Genomic DNA, 12,845 nt, shown 5'->3' on the forward strand with positions numbered 1-12,845 from the left:
TGTTTTATTCTTCTGCCTTGCTATATAGACAATGAATATGGAACCAAACAATGACAGTTTAATCAAATTACATAATAAACCTAATTGCACAGGGTCTTTGTGTTTTTCATGGATACTCTCCTAGGGTGAAGCAACACTCCTTCATTACCTATCATAACATTTTTCAACTTTTAGAGTGACACTAGGCTATAAAAACCAGACACTAATGTATACCACTGAATCAAGCAGATTGATTATTTCCTAAAGGAAAGCTTTAATTTAAGGGGAATTAAGGCAATCAAGATTAAATTATAAATATGTGTTTAGTATTTAGAAATGTCCAAGTGGAAAAAAAAAAACTAGTAACTCCAACTAGAGATCATGTGTCAGGTCGAAAGTAGACTACAATTCAGTGAATTAATAACATAATCCAAATAACTTTAATTTTAGATTAGCATTTAGAGAACTTTTTATAAACTTTAGATTAAGCGAAATAAATTTTTATACACTTAAATACAAAGAGTCAAGTACACTTTTAAACTGAGATATTTATAAAGTTGAGTCATAGGCACGCCACAATTTTGAGCATATGACTCAGACTTCACATCGTATATACAGTTACTTTTAACATGTTAGGGCATTATGCCAAGAGTGAGCACAGAGTTTATATAACTGGAGATTTATAGGTACCGTAGGTTGCTGAGTCCATTACTCTTGGAAACTTACTCCAGAGTTTAAATTATTATCTTTGCCCAGGTCCATCAGGTCTGGGATAGATATATCTGCATTCTTAGTTTTCCATTACACTTAGAACAAACCCAAACTCCTATCATCATAACCTACATGATTCCATATGACCTGGTCCTACCTACAATGCTAGCTTCATTCATCTCTCATTATGTTCTCTATTGCTCAAAGACTGTAATCACATTGGTCTTCTTTCAGTTCTTGGAACACACTAAGGTCTTTCCAGTTCTAGGGAGCTTAAATTTCACCTCCTCAATTAGGCTTTTCCAACTTAACGTTGATCTTTCTAGCCCTGAATTATCTCCTTCAACACCTTTTTAAAAAATTTTGATATAACCTTCCCCTCTTCCCACCCCCACCCTGATATTGTTTATGTGTGTTCTCTGACTGGAATGCAGACTTAGTAAGGGTAGAGATTGCTTCCATCATGTTCACCACTGGATCTCCAAAAGGCTAGCAAAACATCTGCACTAAGTTAGTCATTCAATAAATATTTGCAAAATGAGGTAAGATTGTTTGTATGGCATGGTCCAGAGTTAAGACTTAATTTATAGAATGGGGCTAACAGAAGAAAAGATCAAGATAAACTCATAATGTGAAGATAGCTGTGGAAATTTAGTAGAAGTAAATCTAGGACCACAATCTTAGGCATGCAAGAAGTAAGAAATACATTTATATTTGTGTTTCTTTTTTCCCATCAAGATGATGATAGGATTCCAGGGTTATCTGCAGGCCTAAGGTCGGGGCTTGTGGTCATTAAGTCATTTGTGTGCCCTGGTTACTTCTGGGGTATTCACTGACTCTGCTCACTCAGTTCATTCAGGTCTGGGCACCCTGTTGGTTCCAGACTTCTTCTAAAATATGAGTAATATTTTAAGCATTGCTTTATGGGCTTACCTGTTTAGACACATGAGATTGTTTTTATTCTCTGGTTTTGCTGTCTCCTCTAAGTGCTGTGGTGCTACTAAAAAATATAGGGGCTTGGATCCCCAACTATGGGACCCACTATTTCTATCTATACTCCCTGTTTCAGGAGACTCTGCCTTCCCTCAGGTGCTTCACAAAGGCACCCTTACACTTTCTTTTTTTCCAGTACACCTGGCACAACCATTTCAAATAGACTCAGACTTTACACAAGTGTGAAAGCAGGTTTGAATATTTTTTTCTCCTGCATTTTGCTTTCAAATTACAAAGTTGGGCTATCTTTTCAGAAATATGGAGAACAGAAAAATTAAGATAAATGAACACAATTTAATATTTCATAAATTTATTCTGTCACTAGGAATTAAATAAATTTTGACAAGAACAGGCCAGGAGTGTAAATCTGATCATGTCACTCCTCTGATGAATATACTATAATGGCCCTTATTGCTCCTAGAATAAAGATTAGACTCATTAAAATGGCTCCACTGCTCTGCACAGCCTGGATCCTGGACACTGCCTGTCTCTCCAGCCTCTTCATGCACTGCAGCCCCTCTCATTCTCTCTGATAGAGAAATGGGGTTTCAGGTTTTGAAAGGGACATGTTCTTTTTCAACACAGGGTCTTTGTACATGCACAGGTACCATTTCACTTGGTTAATTCCCACTCACCCTCCAATTGTAGCTCACTGGCACTTTTACAGGGAAACCTTCCCTACTATCATAAACACTCATAGCAGCATGTACTTTATAGTATTTGTCGATAATGGTCACCTTCTCTTACAAGAAGAGAGATACAAAAGACAATTACAATGAAATCCATATCACCTAGCAGATTAGCAAAACACCAAAAGTATGACACATTCCATTGAACAAATAGCCACTTTCATGTACTGCTGGTAGGATTATAAAACTAGTACAGGGCAGGCCATGGTGGCTCAGTGGCAGAGTTCTCGCCTGCTGTGCCAGAGACCCGGGTTCGATTCCCGGTGCCTGCCCATGCAAAAAAAAAAAAAAAACAACAACAACAAAAAACCCCAAAAAAACTAGTACAACCTCTGTGGAGGGCAAGTTGTCAATATCTATTAAAATAATAAATACATATAACATTTGACCTAGAATTTCATTTCTGGAAATTGATCCTACCGACACATCTGTACAATACAAAATGATGCATTTATAATTTCACTCATTGCAGCATATATATATACATATTTAATGCAAAGATATATTCACACATCATACAAACCATCCGAAGTATACAATCACTGGCTCACAGTATCATCGCATACATGTGCATACAACTCCATGATCAATTTCAAATCACTTTCATTACTCTAGAAAAGAATTGAAAATAAAAAAAAACAAAATCTTTCTATACCATTTATAGCCCCCTTTTATTGACCCATAGCATTTCTGTAGTACATTTGTTATTATAGATGAACGAGTATTAAAACATTATTGTTAACTCTAGTCCATAGTTTGCAGTAGATACATTTTTTCCCATAAACCTCTCTATTAACTCTTTCTAATAGTGTCATACATTTGTTCTATTTCATGAAAGAACTTTTAAATAATTGCACTGTTAATCACGGACATTGTCCACCACAAGATTCGCTGTGTTAAACATTCTCATGTTTTAACCTCCAATTTTCCTCCTGGTGATATACCTGACTCTAACTTTCTCTTTCTACCGCATTCACACACCAGCCAGCACTGTTAATATTCTCTCAATAAGGCACTACCGTCAGCTCTGTCCATTTCTGAATGTTTAAGTTCAACCTAGTTAAGCAAGCACTCCCCAATCTTTAGCCTCATTCTATATCCCACTGACCTATATTCTGCATTTTATGTCTGTAAGTTTACATATTATAATTAGTTCATAGCAGTGAGATCAAACAAATTTTTGTCCTTGTGCCTCACTTATTTCACTTAATGAAATGTTCTCAAGATTCATCCATGCTGTTGTGTACTTCAGGACTTCATTCCTTCTTACTGTTGAATAATATTCCATAGTATGTATATATCACATTTTGTTTATCCATTCATCTATTGATGGACACTTGAGTTATTTCCACCTTTAGGCAATTGCACATAATGCCACTATGAAAGGCAGCATATATTTTTGTAATAGAAAAATACTAGAAAAAAAATCATAGATTCATCAATAGGGGGTTGGTGAAATATATTGTGACACATCCATTCAATGAAATACCATGCATCTATAAAATAGAAAACAGCTGTAAAGAAAATAAGGAATTCCTAAATTCTGAGATGGAAAGATTCTCTATCTTTATTAAAACAGAAAAGCAAGATACGGAACACTATGCATGAAATGCTACCTTCTGTGTAAAAAGAGAGAAGTTAAATATGCATACACACATACATAATCAATTTGTATATATATGCACAAGGAAACTCTGGAATGATACACACACAAACAAAATAAGAATGATTATCTGTATTTTAGGGAAGGGATGGGAACTGGGGCAATGGAAAACAGGGTAGGATGTAAGGATGTAAAGTAATGAAAATGCTTAATAGTTTTTCCCTTCCGTTGATTGTATTATACATAATTATGAATGAAGCATTGGTTTAAAATTAAGTACTGAAATGTAAAACTCATTAAACAAAAGTTATTTTCTATGATTTTTTTCTCTTCATGGAATAAGGGATAGAATAGAGGCTGTTTCTACGAAATTAGGTGGTGAATCATTGCTTTAACAACTGCGTATGCTTTCATGATATTATTGAAATAGATTCTCTGTATTATTTTCATATATTTGATCCCCAAATCAAACAAAAATAAGTATTAGGCATTATTTTTTTTTGAAGAATCCAGGAGCTAACCTTTGTTTTCAAAGGACAGAAAGCAAACAAAAAATTACTTCTGAGGAATAAATGCAGGAACCCTTTGTTTTAGAAATCTAAAGCTGAAGAGATGGCAAGTTTTCCAATGAAAACAAAGATAATGCAATCTAGAAACAACAAAAGAAAGCCAATTCTTCAAAGTATTTCTGTGCTTAGCTTGTAATTATAATGAACATTACACAGGAGCAATAAATAAACAGTTGCCAATGTTATTACTGCTAAGAACACAAACAAAGAAACAAAACACAGCAGATTATCCTATCTAGAGATAACTGAAGTTTCTGTTAGTCCCTGGAGACTCTCTCTTGAAGTACATGAAAATATTAAGTGACGTTTAAGTGGGATTCTGTGTAATAGCTGTGGTACTAATGAAACAGGTTATGGGTTTATCTTGAATTAATTACTCTCCAATAAGGAAACATAATAAAAAATATGAAATACGCATAGAGTGCCCCTGTTGAGATTAATCTGTTCATTCATATTATTAGAATCATATATCTAAACCTGAGAATGTAATGGCATTCAATGCACTTAAAGTGCACAAAACAAAACCTTATTTTTACTGTTTCCAACTTTAAAATTAATTCAATACAATAAGATTTAAGGAGGCACTAAGTACCTTTTATTCAGCTGATGAATTCTTTCTTTTATTTACATCTTAATCATTTTTACTAGCAGTAATGAGTTTTAACCTATTGATTTCTTTGTTTAAAATCTTGGTTAAGTGTGGATTTGGTAGTTTTTGAAAAGCCTTACACTGTGAATTGGCTAGTAATTTTCATTTCTTTAGAGGAACTGTCTAAGTCCTAAGAGTTCTGACCTGTTTCTTTATTATCACCTCCAAAACTAGTGGGGTATGATTCAGAATATTCTCCCCCACCCCACCCCACCCCTTCTTTTCTTTTCTCTTCCTCTGTCTCCTCCTTTTAGAGAAATATGTGATAGAATGTTTTGCAGCCATCTAGCTTTCAACAGATGACACTGTAGAATGGGGCCACCTTCCTCTGCTCTAATAAACTTGGAACTTGCAATATATGGCACCTAAAAAGTAACTGGTGCTTTAAAACTATTTTGCGTTCTTGGGTCTATCCTCCAAAAGCAAAGACACAAACGGAAATCACATAAACTGTAATTCAACGGAATTGACTTGATTTTTTTTCCTATTTGGTCTATATGCACCACCTGGTGGTAAAGTAGTGCATTTCAAGTGCAGAAGATGGGTGTGTGTGCTTGTGTGTGTGTGTGCGTGCGTATGTGTGTGCACTTGTGCACGTGTGTTGGGAATATATAACCTGGGAAAGAGAATTTTAATATATATATGCCTAAGTTTTGATTTAGGTTAATGCAATTATTCTGCCTCAAATATCTAATAAAATGCTGGAACTAGAACAGGAAGTAAAGGGGAGAATAACTCATGTTGGAAAGTAGGATAATTTTCTCCTATTTACATTAGCTACAGCTCTTCTAATTCCATCCTTAAATTACCATTTACTATTTGTGCTGATTCTTATCAAGATTAAAAGTCAAGCATTGGTAACTAAATGCGAAACTATATTATTTTGATTTTTAAGAATAATTTGAAAAAATCCTGTGTTCTTTTCTTTATATTAGTAGCAGTATGTCATAAGTCACAGAATTTTAGACCAAAAAGCACCACAGAATCACTTAGACTTACACATTAATTTTACAGATGTGGCAGCTGAAATTCAGGAACTTCAAGTGACTTGGCCAGGGCCATGCTGGTAACTAGTACCCAAATCAATTAAGAACTTAGTCCAGAAATTGACATAAATTTATCAGCAATGGTGAAACATCTCTGTATGAAGTGACAAACTCTTAAGCCAATTATACAGTGCTTTAAGACATAAGATGTGAGTTAATACATGTTAGTAGCCTCTTATTCTAACATTCTGAGCACAAAAGAATAATAGAAACGCATGCATGCATAAAGCTATGGATGGATTTTCTATTAAAAATACACATATATGTTAAAGGAATATATTTCAAAGTATATACAACTGCTATGTTGCAAAAAAAAAAGTTAAAATTCCGTTTCTTTCATCCAACTGCCTCAGAATTAGTGATATTAGTGATCAGTTTCTACAAAGTAGATACCCACTTGCAGATTAAAGAATAAACCATGTTCATAGCGCCCTCTGATGACAGTTGAATACTATACAAGCTTTCTTTTATTCTTGCTGCTGCATTCAACTAACAGCTCACTGGTTAAGTTTTAATTGCTTCCAATGAGGTCAGCAAAGGTATTTATCGAAAAGCCCCGAATAAAAGGCTCCACACATACACACTAAGAACACACGCGCTTACACACAGAGAGAAAATCCTCTTGCCTGTTGATTTATGGAAACAATTATGATTCTGCTGGAGACTTTTTCAGCTGAGAAATAGTTTGTAGCTACAGTAAAGAGGCTCAAGTTGCACAAGGCAGACAACAGACATGGAATTCTTGTGTATCCAGCTGTTATCAACAGAACAAGTAAGTTACTGTTATTTGTCTTTAAAAATAATGCTGAATGTTTTCTCATAGTTTATCTCTTTCTCTGGTTTTAGTACTGAGGGGAAAAGTTAAGTTATCAGATTTTTGAGACATGTAAATATCTATAGCAATGATGCTGTGGAACTTATATCTATATAGGTTCTCTAGAGCAATTCTGACATTTGAGAAATGTGAACATTTCAGGAGAAGATAATTAATTGGTAACCACAAATGTAAAAAATAAAGAAACCTAGGGAAAGCATTTACACTTCACTAATCGTAATTTTAGAAACAAATTTAAATTAATAGCTCTAACTGCATGATGTTTTCTACAAAATAGCAATTGGAATGAAAGGTAAAATCATATTCTGATTTGTCCCTGCTGATGCAGAACTTTTACAAATTTACACATAAAGTGTTAAACATGTTGACATCCTTGGTGAAAGCTGTTTTAAATGTGCCTTCAAAGTATAATCTGCACCATATATTATAATAAGATTTTATGCATACAATTTTTCATCTCCCTCTCTCCTTTCCTCCCCTTTCCAAATCGCTCATTCCAAACAGAAGTCAAGGAGTAAACAGCGTCGCAGCAACTGAGTTTATTACAACCTGTTTTGTAAGGAATTACCAACAGACAGTTATTTACAGAGGAATCCTGTTTTGCTACTAGAAACAAAAATATAAGGCTAACAATTTGGAACGAGCAACTACTCTCTCTTAACTCGATCTACATCTCACAGATAGGAAGGGGTCAATGACCTAGGAACAACAATCAACTCAAGATTCAGTTTTCATTATGTTATTCATGAACACCCGGAGCACTACACTATAATGCACAAATGGATACTGACATGGATCCTGCCAACTTTGCTCTACAGATCATTCTTTCACGTTATCTGTCTATTGGGCACAATATCTTTAGCTTGCAATGACATGACTCCAGAGCAAATGGCTACAAATGTGAACTGTTCCAGTCCCGAACGACATACAAGAAGTTACGATTACATGGAAGGAGGGGATATAAGAGTGAGAAGACTGTTCTGTCGAACACAGTGGTATCTGAGGATTGATAAACGAGGCAAAGTAAAAGGGACCCAAGAGATGAAGAACAATTACAGTAAGTAACATCTTTTATTTCAGGTACTGCTCATGAACCTCATAAGTCTGTGAAAGGATCAGTTTACAGGTGAGAGGCTTTCTCAGTTACCTTTTATTTTTTGAAGGAAAAAAACATTAAATTAAAAATCTGATTTCTCTAATTGGGAAAGTTGAACTTTGTGCCTAAAAATAGCTCCTGGAATAAGGAAAATAGACTACTCTTAGAGTCATAGCTGTTAAAGAAAGTCAGTTGAAAATATAAACTCCATGTCTTAGGCTCAAAATGCTCATAGGTTAAGCAAAATGTTATTTATTTTTTACTAATCTGATTTCCTGTGAAAGAGTAGTTCCATGATGCAAAGTACTTAATCTGTGTTTAAATATGTATTCAATGACTTGTGCAATTATGTGTAGTTATAAATCAGCAGAGCATTTGCTGTATCCTCATCAGTTCATGATATAATGAGCTTGTATTCGATTGTTCAATTATCTACTTAAAAAAATAGGTTCCTTTTAACATTTTCTTTATCTGAATATTCTATATCATAAAAGTTCTATGTTGTCATAAGAGAAATATAAATGTGAGGACATAAAAGGGAGTTGGAAGAGATGTTAAGTCTATGATTTTCAGTAGAAAATTCTTACTTTTCCCAAGAACCAGTTATTCTCTTCATGTTGAAATAAAGAGAGTGGATTTATCAGTTGGCAGTTGACATTAATAACCAATTATAACAGTATTAATGGAGTAACTCAACATATACATATACATTAAGGGTGAAAATAAATTGTTTGCATTACCAGCACTTGAACAATGCTATGGTTGCACCATTTCATCATAGTATGTATGTTAAATTCAGTTGAAAAAAAATGCATAAGGATGATGGTATAAACATATGCCTAGTACAGTGCCAGGCTTGCAGTGAATACTTAAAATTTTTGTCGCCTGTTTGTGAATGGCTTTTAGGCTTCTAGCCAATACACGGGAATTTGGGGGGTTATATTTCCAATATGAAAATGAGAAAATCTTAATTGTGGTTGATATAAGATGTTATAGCATTTTAATGGAATCGTTATCAGTTATGGTTTTATTATTATTACTTTTATTAACAAAGGTATCGTGTTAGCTCTAGAAGATTGTTCTGGTCATACAAAAGTTTAGCTAACTAGAGTGAGTTACCACTCAAATATGAGTAACAAAATTTGGCTTATAACCAGTTTATTTAAAAATTAAAATGATTTAGCAGGTATAATGGAACCCAGTGGAGAACGCAGAACTGTGGTGGGAGTGGAAACACATGCTTATGAACGACTTTGGGACAATTTTAAAAATATTTCCAGTCCTCAATGATTTCATCTGTAGAATGTGAGATATATACAGATGATCTCCAAGACACTTTTCAGTTCTTCTAAATCTCAATATATGATATAAATGCGAATAAGCCTAAATATCCATTATAACTGCTGGAACTAATTTCAAACTGTAAAAATAAGTTTGTTACCAAACCTAAACACTGTAGAATTCTTCTATATGCTGATTTATTTTGAATGCTTTTATCAAACAATGACAAAATGAAAAATGAGAGGTAAAATCCAGTGAAAATGAATAATATGTATAATTATTGGGATCAAATAGTTGTAAGTGGAACATGTTCATAAATGTAAATTTTATTTTGTTTGGGTTAAAATGTCTTAAAGCCATGAAACTCAAGTATTTGCACACACACACAAAATGCTAAAGTTTGTTTATACTCGGAAACACAACATAATGCTAACTGAGTAACTGTAAAGCCAATAGACAAAGTGGCTTGCTCTCTTTAAACTATGCAGAAGCTTGATTGGCTCTTTCTTCAAGCAAGATAGCTTGATAAGAGTTTGTCAGCTTTACTTAAGAGACCCCAGTACAAATTACCATTTCTCCTGAAACAATGATTCTAACAACTGATACTACAGGGGGAAAAAAAGAGAGAGTTATCCTATTTCACTATAAATTAGAATGTCATCAAGGTAATAGGAAGACTGTATATACACTATGTAAATAATCTTCACTTCTCCAAGCTTTTCATAGACAGTATATGGTATAGTTCTTTGGTATAACAAATTCTTCTGCAAAGAAAAATTTGTACTCATTGACTGACTGAATGAATGAACAAATAAAAAGGCGTTTCCTTCATATTTTTATTAAAGTGAGATTAAAAGGTCAATGGGTTGTCTATTAGATTGAAACGCAAACTCTGAATTCATTTTCAGTGTTCTGACACCTTAAATTTATTAACAGGTTGTGAAATATCCTTCGTTGGAGGTTTTTAAAGATGATATAGATTTTAAGTTCTTAGATAAAATTTTGCATGAAAAGTTAGAACCAGATATATGAAACATAATCATTGTTCTCTTGATTAACATAAGAAACTCCCCAGTCCATTTTTATGCCTTTGCTTTGAATGAAAGGGAGAGTGACTTAAGGCTGCTAATGGATCTTAGAGGACTGTTTACTTCACCAGCAGAAGCACTGCTCTCCCGTAGAAATGTTGTTTCTATGATATTGGTAAGATAGGACTGGTGCTAGTAGGAGAGGTAAAAAAGTAACGGGGTGTATAATTCTGCTTCTGGAAGGTGTTGGGCAGGGGTAGTTTGATGAAGAGGATTAAGAAAGAAAAGGGGAGAAGTGGGGAGGTGGATGCTTATAGCTTATGTCTCATGTCTTTAGGGAATTTTAAAAAAGATTTGTTACCCTGAATTGTGATCTCATTTACTGTATTCTTACCTTAATTATAGTGTTACCTTATGAAACATTTTATGCTTAGATTAGAAATTAGTAAACAGAATAGATAAATTGTAGCAATAGTGCACCAAGGAACCCAACAAAATAAGACGTTCATTAGTAAACTTGTAAGCAAGACCTAACTATGAAATGTGGGGATTCATGAGAGGCCAGGAGAAGCTAGACTGCATTTCTGACCCTTCAGAGGAGAGAAGCTCTTCCGGGAGAAATGGTCTTAGGAACTGCACACTACTTGCACCCAGGAGGTAGAAAGCCTCTCCTCTCAGCTTGTTCTCTCCGGTGGTTCCATGTTTAGCCTCACAGTAACTTTCTAAGCAATGAAGCTGGAACCCAATCTAATAATAAGAGTAATAAAAGCATAAAACACCTCTCCAAAGTGCACATTCAAAATGAAAGACATATTGCTGCTTTCTGCAGAAGCACGGAGGGGCAATGAATAGTCAATCACTTCTACCTCTGATATCAGAGCTCTTTCTTCCCTTGGGGACAAGGCCAGTGGGAGAATTTAGGGAACTGTTGGACCAGACAGCCCATCAGCAGACAGAGGCAATCACTCCACACCTGACAGAAATAACGCTGCTGTGTAAGTGGGAATTGAGGTGCCGAGTGAGAGACGGCACCAGTGCACTTGCCAACCGACAACCGTCTACCATCCAGAAAGACAGATGTGGGACAGAGAACCCAGTCCTTTGTGATGGTATTCCTGCTTCCAGCATCCAATCACTAAAAAATTGTGCTCTTCCTAACCATGGTCAGTACCACCCATTCCTCTTAAGAAGAAATCCTTAATTGTCATAAACCATTAATACAAAAGCATGCCTCACTTGGTCATAATTTAGCATTGTAAGTTCCATGGCAAGAAAAGGGTTAGCCATCTTGAAAACTGGCCAACGATTTGGCAATCTTCTTTTTTGGATTGTTAGACTGTGACGGGATAAACCTAACAATTGGCAAAAAGAAAATAAACACTGTTCTTGAATTTGACTTTGGCCATAAAACCTTCTGAGACTCAATTGTCAACAACTCTTTGGATAGGCTTCTACTCAACAATAATCTCAGCTAATAGGTAGTAAATACACATATCACCTCTGAGTATGGAGATGTGTAAGCTTGCTTATGTTTCAACCGGTTCTTAGCAAGTTATCTAAATGAATAAGAATCCACTTTATCAAAATTAAAAAGCAACAAAACAAGGACAACCCTCACCTTAAAAAAAATATATCTTTGATGTTGAACATAAATCCTAGATATTAATGCCAAGAAGGAAACCTGTAGAACTGGTGAGCTCATTCCTTTAAATAAGCTATCAAAGCTTTCAATTATGGAGGATGAATAACTTGCTTGGAGAGCAGATTCAGAACTATTGGTTATTCCTTAAAACCTTATATTAAGGATTATTTTTCATTTTACAGTCTTTCTCTGCTTTTCTAGCTAACACAGTGTGTGGCACTTACTAAATGCTCAAAAGCTTCATTTATCACTATAGCACATCTCTTTACTTCTTTTGTAAATCCTTATCTGAACAATCACTTTTATTTCAATATCCACCCAGAATAACTTAGTTGAAAGCTTGATCCTAAATACATGCAATTCTATTGCCTCTTATCATGTTAGCATTGGCTTATTGTTCAATAGCTTAACATTCCTTTGAATCTTAATTATATCCTCTAAACTAACTTGGGTTGGGAGAGAATCTTCATCATCACCTACAGGATACAGTTTTGAAGTGAAATATGTACTATTTGCTATGGATGGGTACAAATTAAAAAACATTTTATAAAACAAAGTTGGTGAGAAGTGTAAAGAAATGTTCTGGTTTAAGACAATTTGTTTCCAATCAGTTGTGAGAATGCAGAAAGAAAGGCACAGTTCAGGCACAATCAGTAAGCTATTGTTTCATTTTTGAAAATTGAGACTGGAAAGAAGGACACAGAGCTTTAAAATGCATCTGCTC

At 34.7% G+C, this 12,845-nt stretch overlaps 2 protein-coding genes across 11 annotated transcripts in view; one reads left to right on the plus strand and one right to left on the minus strand.

Annotated features, from left to right (window-relative positions):
• FAM227B (family with sequence similarity 227 member B) overlaps window positions 1-12,845 on the minus strand; it is a 310,848-nt gene that overhangs the window by 83,491 nt on the left and 214,512 nt on the right. The window lies entirely within an intron of this gene.
• Window positions 6,725-12,845, plus strand: part of FGF7 (fibroblast growth factor 7) — a 65,032-nt gene continuing 58,911 nt past the window's right edge. The window contains exons 1-2 of the mRNA XM_077127844.1: window positions 6,725-7,011; window positions 7,579-8,131. Coding sequence (XP_076983959.1) covers window positions 7,846-8,131 — 286 coding nt within the window. The 5' untranslated portion in view covers window positions 6,725-7,011; window positions 7,579-7,845. The remainder of the gene's footprint in view (window positions 7,012-7,578; window positions 8,132-12,845) is intronic.

Source organism: Tamandua tetradactyla, chromosome 14, assembly GCF_023851605.1.
Source record: "Tamandua tetradactyla isolate mTamTet1 chromosome 14, mTamTet1.pri, whole genome shotgun sequence".
In the NCBI taxonomy this organism is placed as follows: Eukaryota; Metazoa; Chordata; class Mammalia; order Pilosa; family Myrmecophagidae; genus Tamandua; species Tamandua tetradactyla.